The 27806-nt window shown below is 40.1% G+C and overlaps 1 protein-coding gene across 1 annotated transcript in view; it reads right to left on the reverse strand.

Moving 5' to 3' along the window:
- Window positions 1-16907, reverse strand: part of LOC122671407 (importin-11) — a 140422-nt gene extending 123515 nt beyond the window's left edge. The window contains exons 1-5 of the mRNA XM_043868602.1: window positions 16626-16907; window positions 16198-16307; window positions 13409-13481; window positions 13124-13185; window positions 5799-5940 (exon numbers count right to left, since the gene is read on the reverse strand). Coding sequence (XP_043724537.1) covers window positions 5799-5940; window positions 13124-13185; window positions 13409-13481; window positions 16198-16307; window positions 16626-16766 — 528 coding nt within the window. The 5' untranslated portion in view covers window positions 16767-16907. The remainder of the gene's footprint in view (window positions 1-5798; window positions 5941-13123; window positions 13186-13408; window positions 13482-16197; window positions 16308-16625) is intronic.
- Between the last annotated feature and the right edge of the window lie 10899 nt (window positions 16908-27806).

The following is a 27806-nucleotide window of genomic DNA, read 5'->3' on the forward strand; positions in this document are numbered from 1 at the left end:
GAGGTTTGAGTGAAGATTTAAAAATCAGAAAATTAGGGTTAGGGTTTCGGGTTTTGGGGGAAGATGAATGTGGTGAATTTTAGGGTTTAGAGTTGGAGTTATGGGCAGAGATTCAGGTCGAGTTTCCCAATGGCAGAGGAGGTCACTCGGCCAAAGTTTGATGTTTAGATAAGGACCTATCTACCAATAAGATTAATTCACTTAAATTGAACCAAAGCTCAGCAGTTCAATTTAAGTTACATTAAAACTGAAAAATAAACTAAGTACTAAACTAAGGCTCCAAATACTAGGCCCTAATCTTAGGACTTCTTCTTCTTCCTCTTCTTCTTGCGGGTGCTTGGATCTGCATCAGCTCTCCCCTGCTTAAAAACATTCATCTCTGATGAATGGGAGTCATCATTGGAATGAATCCACGTGTTGTCCTGGCTTGAAGGAACTCGTCCTCGAACTTTGCAGTGATGGGGGGGAATCAACATGTGATTAGCAGCTTTGATCATCCCCAAACAAAATTCTGGTGAGGCAGGAACATTAGGAATAAAATCTTCAACGCGTGGAGCTTTCTCTTCAAAGAACCATGGTAGCATAACAAACTCTATGTGTTCCTTTTCTGAATCAGTAGCAACTGTGAATGTCCTGTCCATAGAGTCTTCAGTGTTAGCAATCTTCTCATCTAATGCTTGAGACACAAGCTCCACCTCTTCAAGAACAGCACCTTGAATGTCATTGTTCTCCTGTGGAATCACCTCTTCATTTCCTGTTGTATCAGCCATCAATACTTGAGTAAGAACATGAATACCTCAAGTATTGCCACCCAAATCTTCATAATAACCAGCCACATCATCATCATCATCTGGGGATAGAGCAAATAAACCTTGTTCATTCTCATGATCAATGTTTTCATCTTCCTTTTCAGCCACATTAACCTGCCTATGCTTTTGTGGGCAGTCCTTGGCATGGAGACCTAACTCATTGCAGTGATAACACTTGCGGGGGTCATTACTGACCATAGGGCTTTACCCTTGTTATCCACACGTGGGGAAGCTGTAGGACGAGAAGTAGTGCTATTAGAGAAGCCTGATCGTGTAGGACCAGCAATAGAGTTGCTAGGTCGTGTGTAATCAATAGTGGTAGACTTGGATGCTAGAAAATATGCTTTGGTGTCTTCAATGGAGGAACTAAACCTTCTATTTCCAGCCAATAACTATTCAGCCTTCAATGCCTTCTCAAAACAGTCTCGAACATCTCTGACATCAGCTACTCCAATACCTCTGACAATATCAGCCCTCAATCCCAGTCGAAACCGAGATAACATTTGAGTAGTACTCTTTCTCGTGCCAGTGCGAGAAGAAAGAGCATCAAACTACTGCATATACTTAGTTACAGTCATGGTCCCTTAGCGGTGGGAGTTGAATTGATCTTGTACTTGTGCTCTGTAATGCCTGGGCAGATATTTCTCCCTCAAATCATATCTCATATCAGCCCATGTAGTGGGTGCATGGCCATCAAGTTCCATGTCCCTTTCTGCGGTTCTTCACCATTCTCGAGCAGGGCCAACCAACTTGGTACATGCCAATCTCATCTTTCTGTCTTCAGGCAAGTCATACCAATCAAAATAATCATCAAGGGCAGCAAGCCAATCATAGAATACCTGAGGATCATGATTCCCATCGAACTCCTTTAACTCGAGCTTCACCTTCTGAGTGTCATATCTTCGATTGGAAACTTCATCTGTGAAATAGGACCTCATGTACTCTTCAAAATTAGGCCTCCTAGGCTCTTCTCTGTTTCTGTTACTGTCTTCTCCATGCCCATCTCTGTCATAACTGTCATACATGCGCCTGTCTTTGTGATCTCTGTATCTTTCCCTGTGATCTCTGTGATCTCTGGAGTAATCTCTGTGATCTTGGGAATGATCTCTGTGAACTCTGGAGTGATCTCTGTGAGTTCTAGATTGATCTCTGTGATCTTTGTGATCTCTGGATTGATCTCTGAGATCTCTGTGATTACTTTCTCTTCCTAGAGTTCCATGTACTTCTTAATTCACTTGACATCTATCTTCTAATAGAGGACTGTTGCTGTCCCTATTAGGTGCAAGTTGTCTATGCTCAATTACTTGGAGCCTTTTAGTAATAGCTCTTTGCTCAGCTCTAATCTCTTCAGCTAAGGTCTTCTGGTCAGTAGTGAATTTCTGAAACATCTCTAACATTGCTGCCATATGATCGGGAGGGTGTGGCAGTAATGGATTCAATGCTGGATTGCCATGTTGATCCATGACTCTGATACCACTTAATGTAGTCCTAGATAGATGATAAATCTACTAGGAGCCAATACCAGGACCTTCCTAAAACAGTTGGTAGATTGGGGCAGATTTAAGGAAATTAGGTCAAAACTAGGGTTAGACTTAGGGTAATGGGGTGAGATCTTATTTAATAAAGCTAGGCAGGTTTTTAGAAGCCTAATGATGTAGGTTGGGTGAGGTTTGAGTGAAGATTTAAAAATCAGAAAATTAGGGTTAGGGTTTCGAGGGAAGATGAATGTGGTGAATTTTAGGATTTAGAGTTGGAGTTATGGCAGGGATTCAGGTCGAGTTTCCCAATGACAGAGGAGGTCACTCGGCCAAAGTTTGATGTTTAGATGAGGGCTGGAAGTGGTTGATCTGTAATTTAGGGTTTGGGTTTTAATGGAGGTGAAGGGGGAATTAGGGTTTTTGAGGGGAGGATGGGCCTAGGGTTCAGGTCGAGTGGAAGGGTTGATGTGTAGGAGCTGTGGTTGAATTTTGTGCGTAAAATAATGGGGGAATTGGGCTGAACAACTTAATGAAGGTCTAGGGTTTATATGGATCCATGGGGATTATGGGGGAGATGATAATTTCAGGGGTTTAAGGAATTCAAATAAAATAAAAGGGGGGAATGTAGGGTAAGGCTGTAGAGGATTAGGAGAAGAAGGGAATGACTGAAAATATTAAATAACTTAACTGGAATTGCAGGTTCTTCAATGGCAGCTTGAAGATGAGCTTGAACAAGACCTCTCGATCTTAAGTCTTAACAAATGCAAGGAGTAGATCGGAGTCCACCAATCCCTTCACCTTGAGATCCACAAGGCACACTCACCAAGGAGCAAAGCAGCAGCAGCAATGGCATGCAAACACGACTGAAAATAATTAATCTGAACTGTGGGGGAGGCTCCCACGATTTTCCTTTATTTATAATATGGCCATAGGCCAAATCCTAGTACAATCTAAATCCCTCCTTCATAAATGGTGGAAGGGTATGACTGAAATTAAAAGCTAATTAAAATAATTTATAACAACTTAAAAGATTCCCAAGTAACCAATAGGAAATAAGGACCTATCTACCAATAAGATTAATTCACTTAAATTGAACCAAAGCTGAACCGGTTCAATTTAAGTTACATTAAAACTGAAAAATAAACTATGGGAAAACTAAAGCTGAAAATAAACTAAGTACTGAACTAAGGCTCCAATTACTAGGCCCTAATCTTAGGGCTTCTTCTTGCAGGTGCTTGGATCTGCATCAGCTACCCTTAGTTGGGTGAGTGTCTGCTCCAAATTTGGGCCTATTCAGATGGCCGGTTGCTGAGTTCTGAAGGGGGCTTGAAAATAGAAGGTCAGTGGAGGACCCAATCAGGTCAGCAAATGGGGAAGCCAAGCAGGGTCGATTGAAGGACTCTTGGGGCAGTACAATAAATGGCTCAGGTGTTGACTCCAAAATTGAAGCAAATAAAATAGAAAGTCTCTTATAAGAGTTGAGACTTGAGTTACAAGTAATTAAAAAGTATAGATTCTAACTCAGCTGCGCTTCTAAAATAAAAACTTTAATTTGGAAACAAATAATCAGCAAATAGAAACTAGAACTATTCTAAAAAGGAAACTAATTTATTCTTCAATCTTCTAGAGTCTTCAAGAGCACCAGTAGATCCATAAAGCTTGAGGTCCCCACTCTTTTAAGTGTCTCCATCGGCCCAGCTGAACAAGTATGAAGAATGGACAAAACTGCCCCCCACGATTTGGGTTTGAGAGACCCAAAGAACTCCCAGCCCATGCGGGCTGGTCCAGCTTACAGCTGGTTGGACCTATGGCCCTGTGGGCTGGTTCATTGATTGATGTAATGGACCAGACCTGTGGTTCTTGCGGGCTTGCAGCTGGAGTATTGCTTGCCAAAGAACCTATCTACGTCATAAACCTTCCGTAGGTCCACTGACCTCTGACATGATGTATGAATACACCTAAAAAAAATTGGTTGGATATCCAACTAAATGGGGAGTGCACACGCTACCCCAAAAACTGCATCCCAGTACTCAAAAAATCCAGCAAGGGAGCAAACCATAAAACATGACAAAATTCAGATCACAACACTGTTCAATGTGTAGCTTCATTCCATACCAACTCACAAGACCCAAATAAGGCAATTCATCAACACAAAGCCACCGGAAGCATCACACTTAGCACTTCAGATCAAAGAAAGAGCAAAAAATAAAGCTGGCAGTCCATGGGAGGAAGAGTAGTACTCCAACAACTCACACAGTCAACAACCAATGTTGTGGGGAGATGAAAGAGGACCCCTTGGGCGATTCTTCCAAGCCCAGCCCCAACTCCAATAGATGCCTGATGAGGGAGAGAAACTATGAACTCCAAAGCTGGCGGTGACCTAGGAAAAGCTTTCCCTTGTTGATTTTGAGTTTCAAATGGCCAAATCATCACATGAGATCCTGTCTTGGTGCTTCTATAGTCTCCATCAAGACTTATATCATGATTTCTTCAAAGTTTTCACATAGAGCCCCTTTCTTGGAACCCTTTTGTAACCGAGGGTTCCAAAGAGAGGGAAACGAGGCGGAGAACTTGTAGCATGACTCTCAAACCAGAACCATAGAGTTCTAATACTAACTTGAAGTTGACAATAGTGAGGGAGAACAAGAGAAGGGAAGAGAAGATGAGAGTGACAGGTAGGAGGAGAAGAAGAAGAAAGAAAAGAAGAGAGAGGATGGCGGTAATGTGTTGTAGGAGAGTATGTTTCATCTCTCCAGTCTCCACTATATTGATCCACTTAACTACAAAGAGAAATTACATCCTTACCCACCCATGCTAAGAGAGCTAAGGGAGGTAAAAGGTGAAAAAGGAAAAACACATAACAACATAATAGCCTAGTACCCAAAGCACCCTTATTACATGAAATTACATGAACTCTAACAAGCATACCTTGCCCCAGCAGTTCAGAGAACCTTTTCCCTAATTCTAATATACCACAAAACAATAAGATTCTCAAAATACCCTTGATCTTTCTAATCATAAAAATTACACTATAATTCAAACACAGTTTTGACCGATAGTTAACCTACAAAAGACAATTCTTAACATCATATACATACTATTCCTATTTCAAGACATAAATTCTGACCCTTGAAAGTGTTGTGAAGCCACAGAACAAAATTCTAAAAAAGGCATCCAGAATTAGTAAGAAAGTTTGCAATATGATTTTCTTTGGTATCACATATTCACATACAATTTTGAAAAATACAAATAGTACGCTGCAAGACTAGATAGTTTTTACTTTATGAGCATGATTTCCCCAACACAACCAACCTGTGCAATCTCAAACAGAAATCCAAAATAAACTAGACAGTTAATTAACGAACAGAAAAGGGAGGGGGGATTTTGGTGCAACAATGATCCAACTTTAAGTCTTTAACACACAGTTTGTGTAAGGTATGGTGTAAAGCAGCACTATTGAGAGAGAAAGGTATCATTCTTAAGAAAGAGAATAGAGGTAGACGGTATATACCTCCGCAAAGTTCCTCTGATCTGAATTAAGACGTTTTGATGCCAACTCCTTCAAGGTTCGAAAGAGGACCATGAAAATTCTATGAGACGTAAGGACATCTGCCGATTGAAGTTGTCGTGCCAAAGCAGAAAAAAGCTCTGGCCTGAATGAATGATCCCATAAGTAATTAAAGTTACCAGAAAAATAATAAAAAATTAACATGAAGTAACATATTTCTCATATCCAGAATTAATATAAGGAAAGAAAAGGACGAAGAAAAACTGAAATAAAACATTCATGACATGTAGAACATGTTTATGGTAGTAAAGACTGAACAAGAGTATTAATAACAAGGTATCAAGTATTGATACGTAAACCAAATATATCAGTCTGTTATGTTTCGCATACGGCAGAATGGATCCAATACAATGTGATCGAGACAAGAAAAGTCTGTTTGTATAAGGGGAATGGACCCAATACAAAGGGAACGGGTCAATAAAAAAAGAGTCTTCATATATCAGGGTGTATCGACCCGTATCAATAAAAATACGACCCGAGACATGTTGTACACCTCAAGATAGCTCAATACGACATGAAAAAAACTAGAATACCAAGGCGTTAGAAACAAAAGACCGCAAGTGAGAAAAATCAGTGTTCAAGCTTCAATCTGCTTAGATTCAAGCTTGGAAAGCATTCAAGACTCTAAAACGGCTCCCAAAGAGCAATCAAACACAGATATTTTTTTTTACTTGAAGTACTATTTTCTAATATTTGTATATGATGTATCTTTATATATTGCTTATTATTTATGGTGTATTATGATTCAAAACACTATTTCACATGTATCCTAAGCATATCTAGCATCTCTCTGATATGTCTTCAAGACGTCAATTAAACCAGCTTTCCAATACACTGCCCAATACCGATACTTGACACCATGATTACCAACACCAAAATAGCATTCATACTGCAGCATGAAATGCTAGTGTACTGTAATATAAAAAGAGAGAGTAAAATAAGTTAGTGAAGGAGATCAGAAATATTGCCTAAATCATAGAAACACCAAGAAGTTCAACCTAGACTAGAGAAATAATTCGAGACGCACTGACCCCCATGGGAAAACTGGGCAACTTACAATGGAAGGACAAAGACAAAAAAACTGCCAAAAAAATAATCCAAACTCACCATTCCTTTAACCCAATCTGAAAAAAGTATTTAAAATTTCAATATCCACAGCAACTTCACATCCAGGATTATGGAAACTTTTGGAAGAATTACGAGGAATTTTCCAAAATCAGGGAAACTTCATGAAATATGTGAAAGTTATAAATGTTTAAGTTCAGAAAAAACAAGGGAAATATACCTGGGCCTTAAAAAATAATAAATAATAAATATAGCAAACAAGTAAGACGAGAAAAGGATCCAAGAAGGACAGAAGTTTTCATCTTGTTCTACAGAAGCACTCATAGTATCTCTTCCCACAAATTTAAAATACTGAATCTAGACTATCACATTGTGAGATCAGGCCTCATACTCACAAATTAGTGTTAGAATTCCATATATCTTAACCCACTCCAAATGCTTTTTATTTGCAACAGTTATCAAGTTATCATTCTTTTTCAAGTTTATTTTGTATTTCCACAACTTAACCAAATAAAGTTATAGACTAATATGGTATTATTCCGCACACCAACTTATCTAAAATAAAAAATATTGAGCACACCCACTTATCTAAAATAAAAATAATTCAGCACGCTACCACCTGATGTAGGTCAAAACATGAAGAAGAAAAGACCAAAACACTGTTCATGTTACTGTTCACATGAACAGTGTCACACCTCCATATTTGCCTTGGTGGGAATATTACTAGGAGATCCTGTGGGGCCCAAGACCAGATTACATGAAGGCTCTATTAGAGAAGTCAATTTTGTCTATGCAAGGGGGCATAATTGACTATTATTTCAAGTCTTTTAAGTGGGGGCATAATTGTCTTTTGTCTCAAGTCCTTTAAAGCCTACATGCTGGGACAATGGAGCTATTTTAAAAGGTGGGGACCACAAGTAAAGAGAACCGGCAGCAACACTTAAGTCACTTAAGAAGTGGGGTCCACAAGGAATCGGCTGCAGCATCTTTAAAGACTTCTAAAAGATTTGAGACTCCAATTAGTTTCTATTTTAGAATCCTAGTTTCTATGTCTTAGTTTCCAATTTTAGTTCATAGTCAAGTTAAGTTTCTAATTTCTTGTAACTTGAGGGGCAAGGTATTATCCCCTATTTATATGTAAGGCTTTTAGAAGCCAATCACGCGATTAATGAAGTTGAATTTGAGATTGCTTTTCTGCAAACATTATCCTGGGCAGACCATCCACAGGGTCTGGGATCATCGCCATGGCGGCAAGGCGACCGCCAGCCTTTTTACCTATCCTCATCATCTCCACCATCTCTTCTTACCTTTTTTTTTTGGGGTAAATTACATGACACCCCCTGAAAATCGAACGATACTCAACTCACCCCCTCTTATTTGAAAATACTCACCCATCTCCCTCTACAGTAACGGTGTTAAATTAAATCAAACCAAAAAGTGAAATGACAAGTTTAACCACCCTATTCTCTCCTCCTTCTCCCCTTCTTCTCTCTATTCTGCTACTGTAAGATCAATTCGTTTTTGCTTCTGCGGTCGATTCTCGTTCTCTGCCATGACAGTTTCTTCGCTTTTCTTCTCGGAGTTTTGCTTCTGCTGAAAGCTCGACAAAGCTGCAATGGTGATAACAATGAAATTTGCAGAGTTACGAGATGGGTAGCTAGAAAATTTTGATGAAAATTTTGCTTCTGCTGAAAGCTCGCCCACCCCTTTTCGATCCACCAAACCCTATTTAACCCTCATTCAGACAAACCCACAGATTCGTAGATGGGTAGCTAGAAAAATTTGCAGAGTTACGAGATGGGTATGGAGGAAACAAAGAGGTGAATCACCGTCTGCACATGCAAGGGAGATGGGCTTTCTCTGTGTGTTGCAGAGAGAGATGATGTTAATATATTTTTTTATTTTCCTTTCCTACATTAAAAATTTTGGCTTGTAGTTGTGGAAAAAGAGAGAAGGAAAGAGACGTGAGGATTTGATTTGGTTCATCTAACCCCTGTTGAAGGTGAAGAAGGGGTATAAAAGGAGACCCAACGCATAGGGTTTTGCTTGAGAAATTATTTGGTTTTTTGGGAACGAAAACTGGTAGGGTTTTGCTTGAGAAATCAAAGGTTCCATTGAATTTCAAGCTGGTGCTGATATTAGTTATTGATCAGAGACAGTTTTATTCACCTGCGGTTTGGGTTTTCCCCCAGAATTCTGCAGCTACTTCGAGATATTATATCTCAGCAACTATTCACTCACCTGGGGTGATATTTGGAGGATCAACTCACACCATCAGAAGCACATGGTTATTGGCCTCTTCTGGGGTATGGTTTGTGAGTAATAAAAAATTTCCGGATTTAAAGAGTGGTTTCCCCTTGTAAGTTCATCACTCGATGGTAATCCATTCCCATTCTCACCCCTCCTGCTGCAATTAATTTCAGACTTACTTTCCTAATTTAGCACTACTATTGGAGTCTGCAATAGAGAGAGAGAGAGAGAGACGCCATTGTTGGAGCCCTTGAAGCTCTGTTGATTACAGAACGGGCACAACAAGGACGATTCAATAAACTGTACCGCTTTAACCCTAGACTTCTTCTCCGATGCATCCTATTCATGGATCGACTGGACTGGCGGAGAATGAGTTGCAGGTCATGTGAGGAAGAGAGTTGATCGATTTTTGGGGCTTTTAGATCCAAGGTTAAAACAGTAACTCTACCCATGGCCAAGGGTAGTTTGGGGATTTAAAAAAAGTTAACTTGCTGACTTCATAAGTTAACCACATAAAACTAAAGGTGGGGACTAAGTTGTAATATAGTGCTCTAATACAAGGACACGGGTGAGTATTTTCAATTAAGAGGGGGTGAGTTGAGTATCATTCGATTTTCAGGGAGTGTCATGTAATTTACCCTTTTTTTTAAGTTAATCTCTTCAGCCCATCAACATCAACAACAATCGAAATTTTCAAGGAAGTCAGCCTGCGAATTATCCATCTCACTTCTCAACTTCTCTTTCATCCTCTCTCTCTTTGGCAGCCTATATTTCCATAAACTCCCCTCATTCATGGTCCTTTTCTGTACTCTCCATTGAACCAAATTCGATCTTGGCAGCAGCCTTATTTTGGTCTGCACCAAATTGGTATCAGAGCTATGGCTGGTGTTGAAGGAAAAGATGCATTCACTAAGGTTGAGAAACTAACAAAGTCTATCTCAGATAGACAATGAACCACATACTTGAGACAATGAACCAGATCGATATTCAGTTAGCCCGCACTGAACAGAGATATGGCCTACCTCTTAACGTCAAGCTACTTTCATATGAGAAGCCGCAACACAACACCCCTAGTCCTGATGATAAGGGAAAGTTTCCCTTGCAAGTCAAGCTACCCTGTTCCTCTTGAAGAAGGCCCTGCTCCTATAACTGAAATGGGGAAAGTTGTGATCGAAGAAGTCAGCCATTCTGCTGACATAGACAATGTCAACACAGCTGCAGTCAATTTTCTAGACGTCCCTCTCTTAGTGGAGACTGCATTGGTGGGACCTGACACCTTTAGTGAAGACCATGTGGATGTTCCTTTTGTCAACAAAGCTGCGACCGAAATGGCATGCGATCTCGTCACTTCATCCACAAGGACGTGCGGTTTCTAGCTTTCATCCGCCCTTCTCGTCACCTTCCGGAGCTTTCGTATAGCATGAATGAGCATCTCATGACACCCTTTCCCAGGCTTACCAAAACTCGAGGTCGAGTTTTTTCAAAGAAGGAGAGAGATGATGCAGGGATTTTGGCTGTCCCTACTAGTTCCAGCCCAAGGTACTCCAAGAGGTACCATCTCAGGCCCAGGCCCAAGCCCTACCAGCCCCCTGGCTGACTTTGCGGTTCAGCCCCAGCCAAGCCCAGACCCTGCGGATGGTCTGGCCAGGCTTCCCTAAGCCTGCGGTCAAGTGGTTCTTTTTTTTGGTTAATTATTAGCCTGGCTTGGAAGGCACTAGAATAGTATTAATTATTTTTAGTTTTTAGCATTAGGTCTTTTTGTATTCCGAGGCATATTAATAAGCCTTTTCCTATTCCTAGGCTGTTAGTTAAGTCTTTTAATTTTCCCAAGTATTAGTCTAGAGTCTAATGTTAGTCTTTAATGTTTTGCTTAGTTTTTATCATTTTGGCTTGTTGGGTATTTCCTTGTCTTGGAATCCCAAAGGTCTCTTTATTACCCTTTTTGTAAGTTCCAAGAGGCATTAACCTCCATCTTATGGCTACATAATACAAACCATGGGCTCTCTAGAACACACCAGAATTTGTTTTAAAAAAAAAAAAGAAACCTTTCTTTGAAAGACCATATCCTGTGGATCTCAAGTGGGCTATGGACTCAGCAAATTACATCCACCACACCTTCATCCTCTGATCCTCTCCATTCGATCCCCACTTCTACCTCATTCCATTGGCTGGAATCCTCCATATTCACAAACCTTCTATTTTCATTCTCCACCCTCCATCTCCTCTTCTGCCCATCAAGATTGACCCAAACTTGCAGGCAAGCCTTCTACCGTCAAGGCCTACACTCGGTTATCATTGGCGCTCAAGATCAGCACTGTTTTGGGGGTTTTCCATAACCTTCTAATTTGGTGTTTCTCTTATATCTCAACATCCAACCATCATAATTGAATGAGATTTGGAGCAAAGGATCCTCTTACCAACCCCTACACTTGATCCAAGTTTGATCATCATCACATGGCCGGTTTGGTTTGAAACCCTAAGTTTCTAATTCTGAGTTTATTCCAATTTTTTAATTTTGTGGGTTTTTGGGACTAGTAACCTAGTCTTACATTAGTAATAGAAGTGGACAGTTGAGAAATAAAGTTGCTTTTCATTGGTTCAGTGATGAATCTGGACAAGTTGCAGTGGTGAAACTGTAACACCTCATGATGGTGATTCCAAGATCCTAATGGGTGGTGATTCCAATCAGACCCTATTGTGGTGATTCTATAGGTTGGGAATGGTGGTGATTCCATTACTGCAGGCTAGGAGGTGAAGCCTTGGTCATATCCTTTTTTTTCCTTCTTTCATACTTAAAATAAAAAATTAAAAAAAAAAATTAATAAAAAAGTGAGACAGACAATTCTGTTCACAATACTAGTTTGTCCCTATAAGTGATCTTATTGTGATTGATCTCTTGCTAGCATTACTGGTTTGAGATTGATTCTGCTTTATTTGGTATCCGAGCCAATGAGGAACGGCAGACAAAATCAACCGTTGATGAAATTCTACTTTTCTGAAGTCTTGCACACCTTAGCAGGGGCTTTAATGAGTGAGAGGTAGTATACTGGAAGGTTAACCATAGTGGCTTTGATAAATGTAATTCTACCTCCAATAGAGATATAGTTCCCAACCCATGCTTGAAGCCTCTTAGTCGCTTTTCGAATGACAGGGTCCCAAAAGCTAAGTGATCTAGAATTTCCACCCAGAGGTAGGCCCAATTAGTTCATAGGCCAATGTTCATAACTACACCCAAGGATCGTCGCAAACTTAACAATGTCCTACTCACCTTGAGGCTAGTAATGGATTGGAGCACTTAATCAATCATAAGATTCCTCACACATTCAAAGTTAGCCTCACAGAAGGCCATTGTGTCATCAGCAAATTGGAGGTGTGACACATAGACCTCTTCCCTGCCCTTGCTGAACCCTATAAATATGTATTCTCAATAGGATTGTTGCAAAGTCTGCTAAAGACGTTGACTACCAAAGTGAAAAAGAGGGGAAGAAGATCTCCTTGCCTAATCCCCCCTTAGCCTCAATGAATCCATAAGTGACTCCTTAATAAGGACAGAATTGTATAGTGTATACTAATCGGACAATCATCTAATTACCTTAGTTGCTACAGCTATTGTCCAGGCCGAGTCCCTTGAAGGATCCATATGAGATGTCAGCATGGCTTGAGTGACACCCAAGGTACTAAGGTTGTCAAGACAAGTGTCACCATCAACCCAAAAGTAACTCTTAAGGTTTAAAATTCAAAACGCCCACATACGGACATACTCATGACAGCTTTCAAAATACCCTGTTCCAATTACATTTGGCAATAACAGAACTCTAATATCTCTTTAGGGTACAGTATTCTAAATTTGATTTGTAGTACCCCCAGAAACATAAGCACAAGCCACAAACTTTTTACTTCCACAATAATCCCTAAATTTAAAGTGACAGATAACATAGAACTAGAAGACATACCATTCTTTAGGATAATCGATACGAGCAATTTTCGAGATGATAACAGCCAACTGGAGAGCTATCTGAACCAAAAATGCGTCACTAGGGTTTAGCACATAAAATTTCTATCTACAAATACCAAAAACAAGGATAAAGGTTTTCCATGACCTCATTTAAAACAAGCATGAAATCGATGACTTCATGAATAAACTGAGTCTATGAAACATAATATGTACCCATACCTATCCACCTAAAACAAAAGAAAACAGTAAAACATCCATCAATAAAATTAATGTCAGCGATCACCTGATAATTCTCTTCTCTCAAATGTGAAAGTAGTTTCTGTCTCAAATGTATTTTCTCCTCATTGCTTATTCCTCTGTAAGAAAATTTCAATAGAAAAATGTTCTAATTAAAAAACAAAGAAAAGATGAAAGCGTCATGAACCCAACCAAGTAAGCCAATCTCATGGTGTTAAAAAGGAAAATGAAGATATATAAAATTAATGAAATGTGAAGTTATGGTGTCAAATCCAAACTTCTGCTATCAAATCAAGAAGAGATAAATTAATCAAGGAGAAAAAAGAAGACTCTAAATAGGACAATAAATACAACGTACCCTCCACCATATCAATTTTCCTGTATATGCTGTTTGAAATGATAATTGACAAGAGTAGAGAAAGGTAACTCCCAAAGCTAGAATTATGGATAAGCAAGGAATAAAAATAAGTGATAATAACTCACCCCAAAAAAAATAAGATAATTCAGTTTTTGTAAAAATGGGAACAGAAATGGAGTGTTTAATTATGATGATTAACAGATAGCCGAGGCCTGAGATTGACCACGACCATTGCCTAGGTTCAATCATGAATAAGGAGGGAGAGAATGGAGAGGATTCTCATAACATCAAAACTACAGAGACGAAGTGTGAGGAGCTATTGAAGTGTTGTGTGATAGAAAAATTCTATTAGAACTATAGGGTTGATTTCATAATGCAGAAATGTTGTATGGAGCTGAATGCATTGTTTCAACGATTGGCCAATCCTGATCCAAGTCAAGATTGACTGTGTCACTGTGACGTCCATTCCACTGGTCAAAAGGAGAGATGTTTCAGTTGAGAAGCAATTTCTGCAATAGCTTCATTGAGGTGGAACAAATCAACTGTTTATCAGACTGACCTAGTGCGCCCTTAGGTCGATAATAGAACATTTGTTTTGTATGCAATGCTGAAAATCTGAAGTCGACCAAGATTCATCAAAGTCATCAAATTGAACAAAGTTGTCAAAGCCCTAGTGTGCCAGATTAGGGAGTATTGACCTCAAACTTGAGGGTAGAATTGAATTGCCAATGGAAGATGAACCACCAGTCCTCTAGAACATGTTCTTGAACATGAGGGAGGATGCCAGATCTGATGCCTTCCTCCAAGGCATATTTGTAATCTTCGTCTAGCCAACAGGCTGTACAAAGTAGCTCATTTGTGGGAGATGCATCTTATACACTCAGTTTGTGTACCAATAACAAATCATTTTTACCATTGAAAAAGGATCTGGAGATAAGTCTTGTTCATTTTGTGTGTGTGTGTCATAATTGTCAAGGCGTTGCCAAGGCGTCCAGGCGCCTTGGAAGCCTTGGTCGTCTTGTTGGTGTCTCCTTGCGTCTGGACCCCCTCCAACGCCTTGGATCCCTAGACTCCATAAGACCTATTGATAGAAAAGATCATAGACCCTCTACAAGAGGACCAATCCAATACACATATCCTGTTGGCTGTACAGTATCTACGTAGGATATCAGATTCCTGTTGGACACAAATTACTAATGTTATCTGAGGCCCAATCCATCGTTTCCTGCAGATTGGTTTGTTCATCCAAACCCTTTTGAGCCCACAAACACTACCCAAGTGACAGACCAATTTTCAATTTGAGTTTGGTAAACACCAGAGGTAATCCCACTTTATAAACCTTCAAGTAGGACTACTGGTTAATGCTTCTCAATTTGTCGAAGACAAAACCATCTTCCTTGGTCAGCATCAGTACTACTGCTCCAGCCTGACATTTGGATGCTCTTTGGTTTGGACTTGATATTTCAAGACCAACTTCGAAGGTCTCCATTGGTCGCACACCACTTATTAAACACTTGGTATTTTCCATTAGAGTTATTAGCAGCTTCTTTGGATTTGAGGTCTCTGAAGTCCATATAGGAGTGGTTATCGGATTTGACTTGTGAACCCAATCTGACCCATGTGCTATTGAGCCTCCCCACACACATCCATGCCGTAATCTTCCTTTCTGATATGGGACATGTCTTCAGGGAATTCTACGGCCTTTATCGCAGAATAGTTACTCTAATGCTGCCAACCCTGCTGTGTAGTTAGTCCCTCCTTTCTTTTTTTTCTTTTTTTTTTTTTTTTGTGTGTATGTATTTTTCATTCTCTTCTCTCATAGTTCAAATGCAAAACTAGTTAAAGTCACAAATTCAGATGTCGAATTAGAAGCCAGGGATATAAGTGCAGGTTCTGCACTGAAGTTATCTCCCTTCTTTAACCAAAAAAGATTCCTGATAAGTTCCTTAAAAGTGTTAGGAGTCTATTGATTACACAAGATGCAATCCCTCCAAAACCTTACTTTTTGTTTTCAAAGAGAATCTTCATGCCACAAGGTAGCTCAAAATATGTAGGCACAAGTGCTATAAGAAAAGATGCCTTGACTTAATCCCCTGCTCCATTGTTTTAATCCACAGTTGCTGTCAATGAAGTGTCCATATTTCCAAACATTATGGGTCTATCTTGGCCCGTTCCTCTGTTACTGCATGGTCAGCTTGGTTCTCAGTGTAAAGTCAACCTCAATTCTTAATGTATGGCTAAACCCTGTTCTGAGCTTGGGATCGATACAGCTACCCCAAAAGTTTTGACAGAACTCGGAACTAAGTCTAACACTGGTAGGCTCTTAGCAAGGTCAACCCAAATATTATCAAGTTGTACACTTCTAAATTTCAAGATGCAAATGTTATAAATGTGGATAATTAAAGACCTGTTAAAGTAGTTTCATGAACTGTAAAGATAACAGCATAAATAAATGAAGGCTAGTCAGAAAAACTCACAGTGAATCACGCCTACTTCTCCAATACCGACTGATGCTGTTCTTGAAGTAAACTGAAGCCATAAGACGTACATCTGCCTGAGAAGCTAGATCCTTTGCAGTAATCACTTCCTGCATTAACCAGAATTTTAGCACACACAACAGAGAGACACGGAAGCAGTAGAAGACTGGCAAAATCATAAACTGAATGACTGGATTCACATACATTAAGTATACCCATAAAATGCAGATTGAGCACTTCTAATGGAATACCAATCAAAATTGTCATTCTTATGGAAAACAAAAATAAAATCCAGATTGAGCACTTCTACGGGAAAACCAATCAAAATAGTCATCCGCATTGCAAAGTTAATCAATTAATAAACGAATAGACAATAGCAACATCAGTCGATGAAACGGACCCTAGCAATGAAGAACTGGATAGATTACCATAAGGCAAGAACAAAAGCCAGGCCTGCTTTCAGACTCAGAAAGAGCAGCCTCTGCTGGTTTACGCAAGGCTTCGTCTCCACTCAACGAATTGGCAAGCAAAGTATACATCGTAGGAACGTCAGAAGCAGACAGAGCCATGGCTCTGAACGAATTTAGCAATCAGCACTACAAATGAGAAAGATACTAAATCGAAAATCCGATCAGTAAGGTTAGACTTAATAAATGAAGAACGAGAAAGATAAGGGAAAGTATAAGTAAATGTTGAAGGAGAAGTTAAGGGTTCTCTTATTTTCTAAAGTTCGTCAAATACCTCGTTTTCAATCACCAGTGATCTTCGAAAACTCTGAAAAAAAATGTAAGCGACGCTACGGAGATTGATTTATGAATTTAGTGGAGTATGGCGGTGGAAGACGTGTTCGATACTTTCATCGCCTCGCTTTGTTCTCCAGCGAAAGGTGTATGATACAGTGAGGGAGAGGGAAATTTGTCCCCCGGCTGGCCATTTATGGATATGGGTAATGTTTTAATTTTTGGGTCTGTGCCGCAGCACAGGCTTCGCCCAGAGGCCCAGACACATGGGAGTCAGGGGATTGGGAGTGGTCATTTGCACACCCCATGTGTCTGGGCGCAGCCTACACCCCTAGCACAGAGAACATTTTCCCTTTTTAATTTTGGAAAAAGGCTGTGCACATCGCCATGGTACCTAGCATGTGTCATCCTCTCTCCTCTCTCTTTAGAAAAGACCTCATTGCCCTCAAGTGTCTAACCTTGTGATTGGTGTATGCCGCTAGCTTATCGAAAGTTGGTGGCATGCCCAACCCTCTCCCTCTATTTTTATTAGGGAAAAATATCTTTATACTTGGTGGTGTTTCCTACGCTCTCCAATGGGTGAGCATGCTTGGGGTATCTACGCAGGGGATAGAGGCATCATTGTGAGAAGGCATAGGAAACACCACCAAGTAAAGATCCCTTGCCCTTTTTATTATTATTATTGTCTTTTTTCCTTCTAGGAGAAGGCTTTCTAGTATTATCCAATGGTTTCTTTTATCTCCTACTTATATGTTAAGTTTTATTTGAAACAAAGTTTACCATGTGGCAAACATAGATCATTGAAAAACTAAGAATTTGACATGAGAGCAAAAGACATACATGCATGGTTTGAAAACTCATCTTGACCAGGTCGAGATTCTCAAGATCTCGAAGAGACAATGCATTTTTTTGTTGTTTCAGAATGATGTTTCGGTGGGAAAATGACCATAGTTGGCTCTGAAACTTTAAGGGAAACTTGTTTTAGACTTAATAAACATATTGAAATCTTCATATTGAAAAAATATATATATTGGTGTTTTGGATTTGCACCGTTGGTTGGTAGTAAAAATCGAACCCTTAATGTAATATTGCCTATTTGAATGATTTGAGACATAATTGGCAAGTAAAACAAGTAATTAAATTATGCAATAATGGATGAAGACACATAATATTGAATAATTATTTAAGAAATACTTGAAAGACTGAAAGTTTCTACTACAAACTGCTCCACGTGAAGTGTTCACAATGCATATTACACAGACACCCTATTTCACTAGTCTTCCATGTCCCAACTCACAACAATACAATCGATTTCTTTGTAGTTATGAGGCAACCCCAAGTAGTGTATCTCAGTTGTATTGAGTAATGATGTGGCCAAAAAGTCAAGAAACAAGGTTTTCCCTCTTCTCTAGACAAAAAACCCCTTCTCTGTCTCGTTACTTCGAAATTTCAAATTGTGCTCTCGAGTTAATGATTTTTTATAATGTAGAATGTTGTAGTTTTCCGAAATTTTGGCGAGACGGTACAAAGTATTGAAATCTCGTCGAAATTTTGATCGAGATATTCGAATTAGTGCATATTCTGTGTCTCGTATGTAAACTCATCTCGAGTTGCTTGAGATTCTCGAGTTTTCCGAGATCTGGGTGAGTGAGTTTTAAAACTATGTATACATGGGAGGGCATAGCGTTAGATTGAAGTAAATGATTGAATTTGGGTCTGAAATTTGACATGTGGTCTATTCAAAATATCTTTTATATATCCACAATCAAATTTATCATTTAATACTTCAATGTGGTGTAATTAGGTATCTCACTCTTTCAGCCTCACCATCATATCCTTTGTCAATGTAAGATCCTTGACAGAAATGGAGATGGTTTTATCAACAAAACTGAAAATGGGAGTTTAGCCTTAGAATTATTCTATTGGAACAACTCATAGGCCACTTTCAAATTAGGGTCCTAAGTTTTAGGGAATTCAGACTCATCTTGCTCTAGGACAAACATCAAACTTTCTTTAATCATAAGCAACTTAATGTTCCTCCTCCAGCCAACATAATTTGTGTCGATTAAGATGTGATCTTTTATTAGATTAGCGTAGTTGATTTGTGTCGACTTTGTAGTAAATCATCACGATACATATAATAGAAAATTAACACAACCTAAAACCATTGAGAGGAAGGGGCAAATCCTAAATCAATGGCCACTCACACCTTAAGCTTCTCTTTAAAGTTTGAGGTGTGCATTTGAATAAATCAATCCTTATACACATGACTTAGTCTATCGGAGTTCATTGCATACATGTTGATTGAGTGGACTTTTCTATCCATTACCTAGACTTTCAATGACTTTTAAGCCATCTAAGTATCATGTCAATTCCTATCGGCTGACACGCACTCAAGTCAAGTGTATACCCTCTATCTTGGAGTAAATCATGACATCATGGGTTTAATGCCCACTATTGCAGCACATCTCCTACTAACCATATCCTCTACCTATCGCATATGAGATGATTGCAGACAATCTCATTAAACTACTAAAACATTATCTTATTGGCATTTGGAAGAATAGGTAAATAGAATTCTTACACCCATCGACTAAGGGAGGACATGAGAATTCCACCATTTAAGGTTTCTCATATCACACTTTCATTAACTAGAGGGAAAACGAGAACACATACATTCATTGCCATCATATGGTCATCCATCCATCCATCATATGAAATTAAAAAGAACTAGTAGTTATGGGCTTATATCTACAATCAACATAAGTTTGGATCCAATGCAAATTTCCTTTAATTGTAAGATGGGTGGGAGTAACATAGTCTAAATTGTCACTCCCACACAGCATTAATAATGTGATTTTGCAAATGCAAATAAAACTACATCCGCCAAAACTTTTACAAGAATAATTTAAAAGGTCTTGATCACTTCAAGAAAGCAATCAACTATTATTGATCATCACCATCAAAGCGACTTTGATCCACGATCACAATCAAATCAAATAAAAAAACTACAACAACAACAAGAAGCTCAACCTTATCACAACTTAATGGGGTCAGCTACATGGATCCAAACAAATAAAATAGGTAAAATTTAGGATTAGACAAAGTAAGGGAATGAAGAGATAGAAAAAGAGGCAAGAGAAATGAGATGAGAAGTGAAAATTGGGAAATGACAATTGAATAATGTAAAAACAAAAGAAAAATGAATGATAAAAGTAAGAGGAAAGAGGCACAACCCAGCAAGTTAGGAGAATCTCAGCTAAAATTACAACCTCTTTACAGAAAGAAATTATAAAATTGTATCTATCACCAAAAAGTAATTCTATTAATTACAACATCTTTAAAGAAAGAAATTAAAAAATTGTATCTATGACCAATTGATCTACGATCACAATCAAATAAAGAAAACTCGGGAAACTAGGCCGACAATTGGACTATCTAAGGGGAATTACAACCTTTACAAAAAGCGAGAGAGAAAGAAATTTAAAAAAAAAAAACTTTATCTATCACCACATGCATGCCATTCATATTATGCATCTCATGGTTATATTTTTATATCCCACAACCATAGTCATCATATTGTGTATGATCCTTACAACTTTGATTCAAATTTATGTGAAAAGTAACAGTTATAAAAACAAATATTCATATACTAAAAATTATAAAGACACATTGTAGACACTGAATTTTGTCACCCCTTGGTGATGATGACAATAGGACACGGACAAACATCAGTATCTTTCTCAAGATGGACTTTTGCCCCTGCACCCAAGCCATATCACTCTCACATCCCTAAATATGATTTATAAGACCCTTTTATCAATGGGTACTGCTCACCTTCCCCGACCATGATGTCGCGGAGTTTTTACTCTTAGGCCGTAGAAAACATTGGCGACACCGTAAAAAATTCACTCTGCTGTCGCGGGAACCCTCCGCGATGATGCGGACATGGGGGACCACATGCCCTCGTCAGCAAGATGACATCACAGTGGTGCTGCGAGATTTTTTACCTTGGCGCAGCAATTTGTCAAGCAGTGCCGCGAAAGTGAAGGTCACCCCTATAAATAGAGGTGACCCCCCTATGACACACTTAAAGAGGTCTTACCCCCCTCCACTCCACCCCCATTCCCTGGTTTATGCTCTTTTGAGCCATTTCCAAGCCTTTGTCTTGCTTTGGTCCCCCTTCCATTCATGAGTTAGACTGTGGTCACTCTATCCGAGGTCTGGGTCACCTAGTTACTCCCCTTTTATGCATTCTCTAAGGCCTATATTTTGTCCATTTATAGCCATTATTCTTTCTACATCAAAAGAGTTAGAGTCTTTTTAGCTGTTACTCTGTCCAAGTCTGGGTAGCGAAACTCCCAGTACAGTCTTTACTCTGCCCAAAGTCTGAGTAGCGAAATCCCTTTTACCTAGTCATTACACTGTCCGATAAGAGAGAGCCAAACCAATCGTCCGTCTCCACCTGAGCCGTGGGGAACTTTATATTTTGTATCTTTTGCATTTTCTTTAATTTGATTAATTTCGTTCACAGATATACATCTCTACTTTTCCTTTTACTTTGGATACAGTGCATTAGAGTAATTTACTTTAGTGTACATAGCAAATGATTCTTTATTATTTCTTTCTTATGTTTGATGCATCATAATTTAGCTATGTATGTTGGTTAAAACGTATTATTATGGGAGAATCTTCTAAATCTAGCATCTAGTAGAAAGACTGGTTTAACCGGACAAGATGGGGTGCTATTACCTTCCCACGCTTGTAATCTGACCACTTACACAGAATTTCTGACCAGACCATATGGAATCACTTAGCCCTTTCCGCTCACCTCTGATGGGGCTACACCCATTGGGTCCTAGGCCCGAATCCTAGGTAACGACTCCATTTATTTTAATTTATGAAGCATGATCCCAACCCCTTATGTTGATACATCGAAAATGATATGTCATCCATAACCCTTGTCACCAAGGGACCACAAGAACCAACGGATCCAACCCGCAAGGCGGAGAAACCCGCATCCAGAGGCCGCGGTACCTACATACATATTCATATACTAACTCATAGTATACAAAAATTAATGAAATCTCATATAAAAAAACCCACGTACATCCAATGCACATTATAAAATTAGAGCCAAGTCCAATTTAAATAACCATATAAGCATATGTGCATAAACAACTTTAAATACCAAGCCCATATCTTTTTGAAAAAGAATATAGATGAAGAGAAGGGATCCCTTCACCCATCTTCTTCCTCCAAACAAGTAAACCCTAAAACCTTTTTTGTTTCTTTTTTTTTTTGTTCGAACTATTGCCACAACAAAAGGCAACAAGGAAGAAAGCAAGAGGTGGGGAAGAGGGAGTCAAAGCCCTAAAGAAACATGGCCAATAGGCCACACGAACCAAGGCAGGCATGACCATAGGCCGCATGCACAATAGAGATGGGCAAAGGCGGTGGCTAGAGCTACGCGCGCCTGCCAGGCCCGTGGCCAGAGGGCACGCGGACCCAGCAACACTAGGGCCAGAGGCCACACAAACCAGGGAGCCGCGCGGCCAGTGGCCGCATGCGCATCACCCCCCGCATGACAAGTGGCCTTGCGGTGGTGCTTCCTCGAAATCTTCTTTGAACCTGGACTACTCTGCTCCTTATTTTTCTTCCTTGAACCTGAATTGCTCTAGTCCTTTTTTTTTCTTCCTTGTGTCTGGACTGCTCTGGTCATTACTAGTTTCAAATGCACCATTCTTCAACTTACCTCAACTGTGTGAAGACTGCATTATCTGGATATTTTGAGCACTAATGGGATTTGGAGCAGCAACAATGTTCAATTCAGGTTGTTGGTTTATTTCTTCAAAAGGCTCCACAGGGAGTTCAATGAGGATGCTACCACCCTCAATCAACTCTCCACCCTGAATTTCTTCATATTCATTGGTGGTCCCCCCATAATTTCCTTCTCATGGTTATATCATGGATCGCCAATAGGTGAACTGGGGTCAAAAGAATCACTGTCAAATGCAATCTGGCAAAAAATATTGTTACGAAGCCTAGAGCTTCTTCTTAGTCCCTTTTGCCCATTCTGTCCTTGATACCCATTCACTTGAAGATAAAGCAAAGTATCACCCTCTCCCACGTTGACAGAGCTGGTCCTAACACCTAAGTCAGTTTGCACCCCAGATAAACATTGGAGTGGCAACACCCCCATTGTATCTTTACTTGACAGTCTATTTTCCTTCTTTAAATTGTTTTTGGACATTTCCTACAGCTCAGGCCTCATCACATGGGTTTCAACCCCCCCCCCCCCCCCCCCCCCCCCCCCCCCCCCCCCCCCCCCCCCCCCCCCCCCCCCCCCCCCCCCCCCCCCCCCCCCCCCCCCCCCCCCCCCCCCCCCCCCCCCCCCCCCCCCCCCCCCCCCCCCCCCAGTCCCCCCCCCCCCCCCCCCCCCCCCCCCCCCCCCCCCCCCCCCCCCCCCCCCCCCCCCCCCCCCCCCCCGCCCCCCCCCCCCCCCCCCCGGCACTCCCCCCCCCCCCCCCCCCCCCCCCCCCCCCCCCCCCCCCCCCCCCCCCCCCCCCCCCCCCCCCCCCCCCCCCCCCCCCCCCCCCCCCCCCCCCCCCCCCCCCCCCCCCCCCCCCCCCCCCCCCCCCCCCCCCCCCCCCCCCCCCCCCCCAAGTTTCTATGCATGCTATAGCACTTTCCAGATGGCAGTCTTCAGCTTCAATGGTTTTGTCTTTCTCACCACTTGTTTCCAAGTCTGTTAAAGTCTGAAATCTGTTGCCATTACTCAAATTAGCCACTTTGCAAGCACCTACTCCCTGCAATGAACCTAAACCTTGGTTAGGTAATTCTATTTCCATCTCAGCATGTAGCATTCCTCTTGGCCCCTCAATAATGGCCCACCTTTGACCATCAATTGGGTCTTCCCCAACTCCATCTTCGGCTCTAACTTTATGCCCATTCCCACTGCAACTCACCTGAGTCATGGTCGACGGATTCTTGCTCAAGTCACATCCCATCCCCACATCATTCAAACCCATCAATGAGGAACCAGGGAAGGCCTTCTTCCTCCTCCTTCTAGGATTTACTCTTTGGAAATGATCATTGTTGCCCTTAGCTTGATTACCTCTATTAACCTTCGCATTGACAGTGCCATTACTATGGTTTGTATTAAGGGCACATTGCACTTTAGAGTGCCCAAAATGAAGACAAAACGAGCATCTAGTGGGTCTCCAATCGTAGAATACATGCTGAGAAAACTTCACCCCTCCTTCCACCACAACCTCAACCGATTCCACATGATCTTTGGTAGTAGATACCTCCACACACATCCACGTGGAAGATAGTCTACTCTTTTCTCAGAGAACAAAGGAGTCCCAATAACACTTCTTATAATACTAAGGGCATCCTCCGTCCACAAGTGAAAGGGAAACCCTAGAAAAGTCCACCCAAATAGAAACAGAGGATAGAGAGCTTTGAGACACACTCATACAAGGAGACCAAAGCTTAAGGATAATTGGTTTCCGATGGACAAACCACCTTCTATTGCCATCAATAACCTTTAGCTTATCCTCTTCATTAGTGAACTTGAAGATGTAGAACCCAGAATCCATAAGCAGAACCTCAACAGTTCTTGCACATCTCCATTGCTTAAGGAGGATATTTTTAACAACGGAGAAAGCAGGCCTTCGCCCCAAGAATAACCCACAAGCTAAGGGTGTCAATCTGGAACCGTAACCGTATACCAAAACCGAAACCGCCCGTGTAAAACCGTATCAAACCGCACCGTTGCAAAAATGGTACGGTACGGTATGGTCAAATGGTATTGACCACGGTACGGTACGGTAACGGTTTTTACGGTCATACCGTCGGTATGTACCGAAGCCGTACCATTTTATCGTAACCGTACCGTTTTTGAAACCGTACCATTTTCGTACCGTATGCATACCATTTTTGTACCGTATATATATCGTTTTCATATACATACCATTTATAAAAATCAAATTTATACCATTTTTTGTACCGTACATATACCATTTTCATACCGTACCAAAATCGTACCGTATATATACCGTTTTCATACCGTACCGTAGCGGTATGGTTGCGGTATTGAAAATAAGGTTCTTAAACGGTACGGTACGGTATCGATATTGGGTACCTATTTTTGGTACCGTACCGAAACCGTACCGTATTACCGAAACCGTACCGTTTTACAAGCCTACCACAAGCGTATTGCACCATAGATTGATCTTTGCATTGACAGCCAAAACTGGGCATAGAGCCACAGACCTGTCTTCAATCTTGGAAGGTTCAACAAAGTGCAGTTGAAGACCTAACCCTTTGCCCTGAGATTGATTGAAAAGAGACGCCCACCCTCTCCTAACTTCACCATTATTGCCATCCACATTAGCATCCATCGCTCCAACAACATAGTCATTCAAACTAGCACCCTCAACAGGGTCCAGAGAAACACCAACAATCTCACCATCCTTAGGTTCAGAAAGCACATCAGCAAGGTCCCCTCCCTCGGATGAGCCCTTCAACTCCACCGTTTGGCTATTCATGTCTTTTGTCCTAAAAATATTTTTGAACAATTCTTTTATTCGAATACAAAAAAATGAAATTGGAGGATCATTGTAACGACCCCGATCCAAGGACCAGGTGGGGCCCATGACACCAGAGTCCAGTCGAGACCGCACAGGAAAACATTCGGTCAAGCATTCAATATAATCAAAGTGCATAAAATTAAAGACAAAATAGTAAGCGGAAGATAACGATTTAAAACTTAAAACATGGTACTGATGGCTCTAACGTCTACAATCCATACTCTCCAAGGAGAGGAACAGAACTTTAAAAATATTTATAGTCATCCGGGCTCAAGATTTTCCTTCAACATAAATATCCTTTAAGATAGAAGAGTTCTATCTATTTCAAGGTAATAGACTCCAAAATGATCCTCAGATCATCAGTCTTCATCTTGCTCGACGATAGCAATGCCCTTGCCCTTATTCATGCCTGTCTTATCTGTAAAAAATTTATCATTCGAGGAATGAGCTATCGCCCAGTAAGAATGACATTGCCAATCATGCTCACAATATAACATGCAATTAAAATTTCATTTTCTATATATAAGCATGGCATCATTCCTTATCATTTGAATAATAATCATTCAAACAACCAATTTTCATCAATCTTTCAATCATTTGGCTATCGGTAACATTTCATTTATTTTATCATTTTTCATTTCATTCCAGTCTCAAATCTTCATCTAGTATATATCCGTCGTACTACCGAAGTAGCTCTAGTTACAAACCACTAGAATGGGTTCAGTCGTACCATTGAAATGGCTCCAGTTACAAACCACTGGAATGGGTTCAGTGATGGCCTCAACACCCATCTTCATAGGCACTTCATGAGCACTGGGTTGTATGTTGGCCATGCCCGTCGGCACTTAGTTTTCTTTTCATTTTCATTCTTGGTTAATCATTTTTAATCATCATTCATAAAATCATGTACCGTTTACATTCTCATTAATAACCATAAGATCATTCAACATTTAAGCATATAGAAACCTATCATAGTCATATCAAGAAATCTTTACTAAATATCACCATAAACATTGCATAAACATATACGTTTTCAATCTACAATATTAACCATCGTTTAACAATGCTTCCTTACCAACACTTTCGCGTTTTGATCGTCTAATTAATGTTGGCCTTTCGAGAGTCCTTGTTCTTCAAATAAAAACGCCAAAACTTAGGGTTCTTATCTCAGATCCTCAAACAAGCTCAAAATCTCTTCAATCCAATATAGGTTCTAGTGGAAATCATCAATTGTAAAATTCTGTTATGTCACTGTTTTACCTATAGTGATATAAAAATACAAAATAAATACTTAATTTGCTTAATATTAAACAAGGTCAGTGGATACTGAAATCTAACATCCATGTATTAATTTCATAATAAGACCATACATCTTGAAACCCCTCCAAACATAGAGTTCCAAATATTTCAAAAACACCCTTCTGAACAAGACAGAATTGGAGTCATCAACTTGTAAAAATCATAAATCCATTCTCCCAAATTCAAATGTCTTTAATATTTTTGGAGAATTTATAAGACTGATTAAAGTTCATTCAGTCCAAAAATTAGATCAAAATTCAAAGCAAAAGTATCTCTGACACATCTCTCAATCTCAAGTACAGAAAACTACCCTAATAGTGACCTGTCTGTGAGCACGAATTTATAAACATACCAAATGAACTTATTTCTTAATGAAATTTTCAGGAGATCATATTAACACATATATATACTCCCAATAATTGTTTAAGATCATGAATCGATCCCTAACTATGGTAGATAACATGAACAATCTTGGGCTACTGTTCTGTCCAACCCAGAAATTTCAGAAACAAGAAAATCAATTACTTTTTCTCTCATCACCTCTTGTATCCGAATTTTCTATCCTTCACTACCATGATTTAACTTTAGAAAAACATCAATATAACATGAATAATGTATGTCTTAATCCATATAAAATGTATAATGTATCCTCAAGCATCAAAGCCTTATTCTTCCATCCCATTTATGAAATCTTCTCTCAAGAGACAAAAATTCAGAATTCAAGGATGGGGAACCTACCTTGTTGAAGAACCAAGTCTTGATCCTAGCTTTGGCCCTTCACTCCACCATATTCCAAGCTCCAATCTTCAACTCAGCCTTGGAAATCTTCTCATAAAACCCTAGAATTTGAACACTCAAACCCCAAAAGGACTCACTCCCCCCTTCCACGATTTTCCTTCCCTCTCTTTTCTTTTCTTGTTTTTCTTTCTCTTCTCTCTTTCTTAGAATAACTCTCCCTCTTTCTTAAAATGAT

Source organism: Telopea speciosissima, chromosome 8, assembly GCF_018873765.1.
Source record: "Telopea speciosissima isolate NSW1024214 ecotype Mountain lineage chromosome 8, Tspe_v1, whole genome shotgun sequence".
NCBI classification, from domain to species: Eukaryota; Viridiplantae; Streptophyta; class Magnoliopsida; order Proteales; family Proteaceae; genus Telopea; species Telopea speciosissima.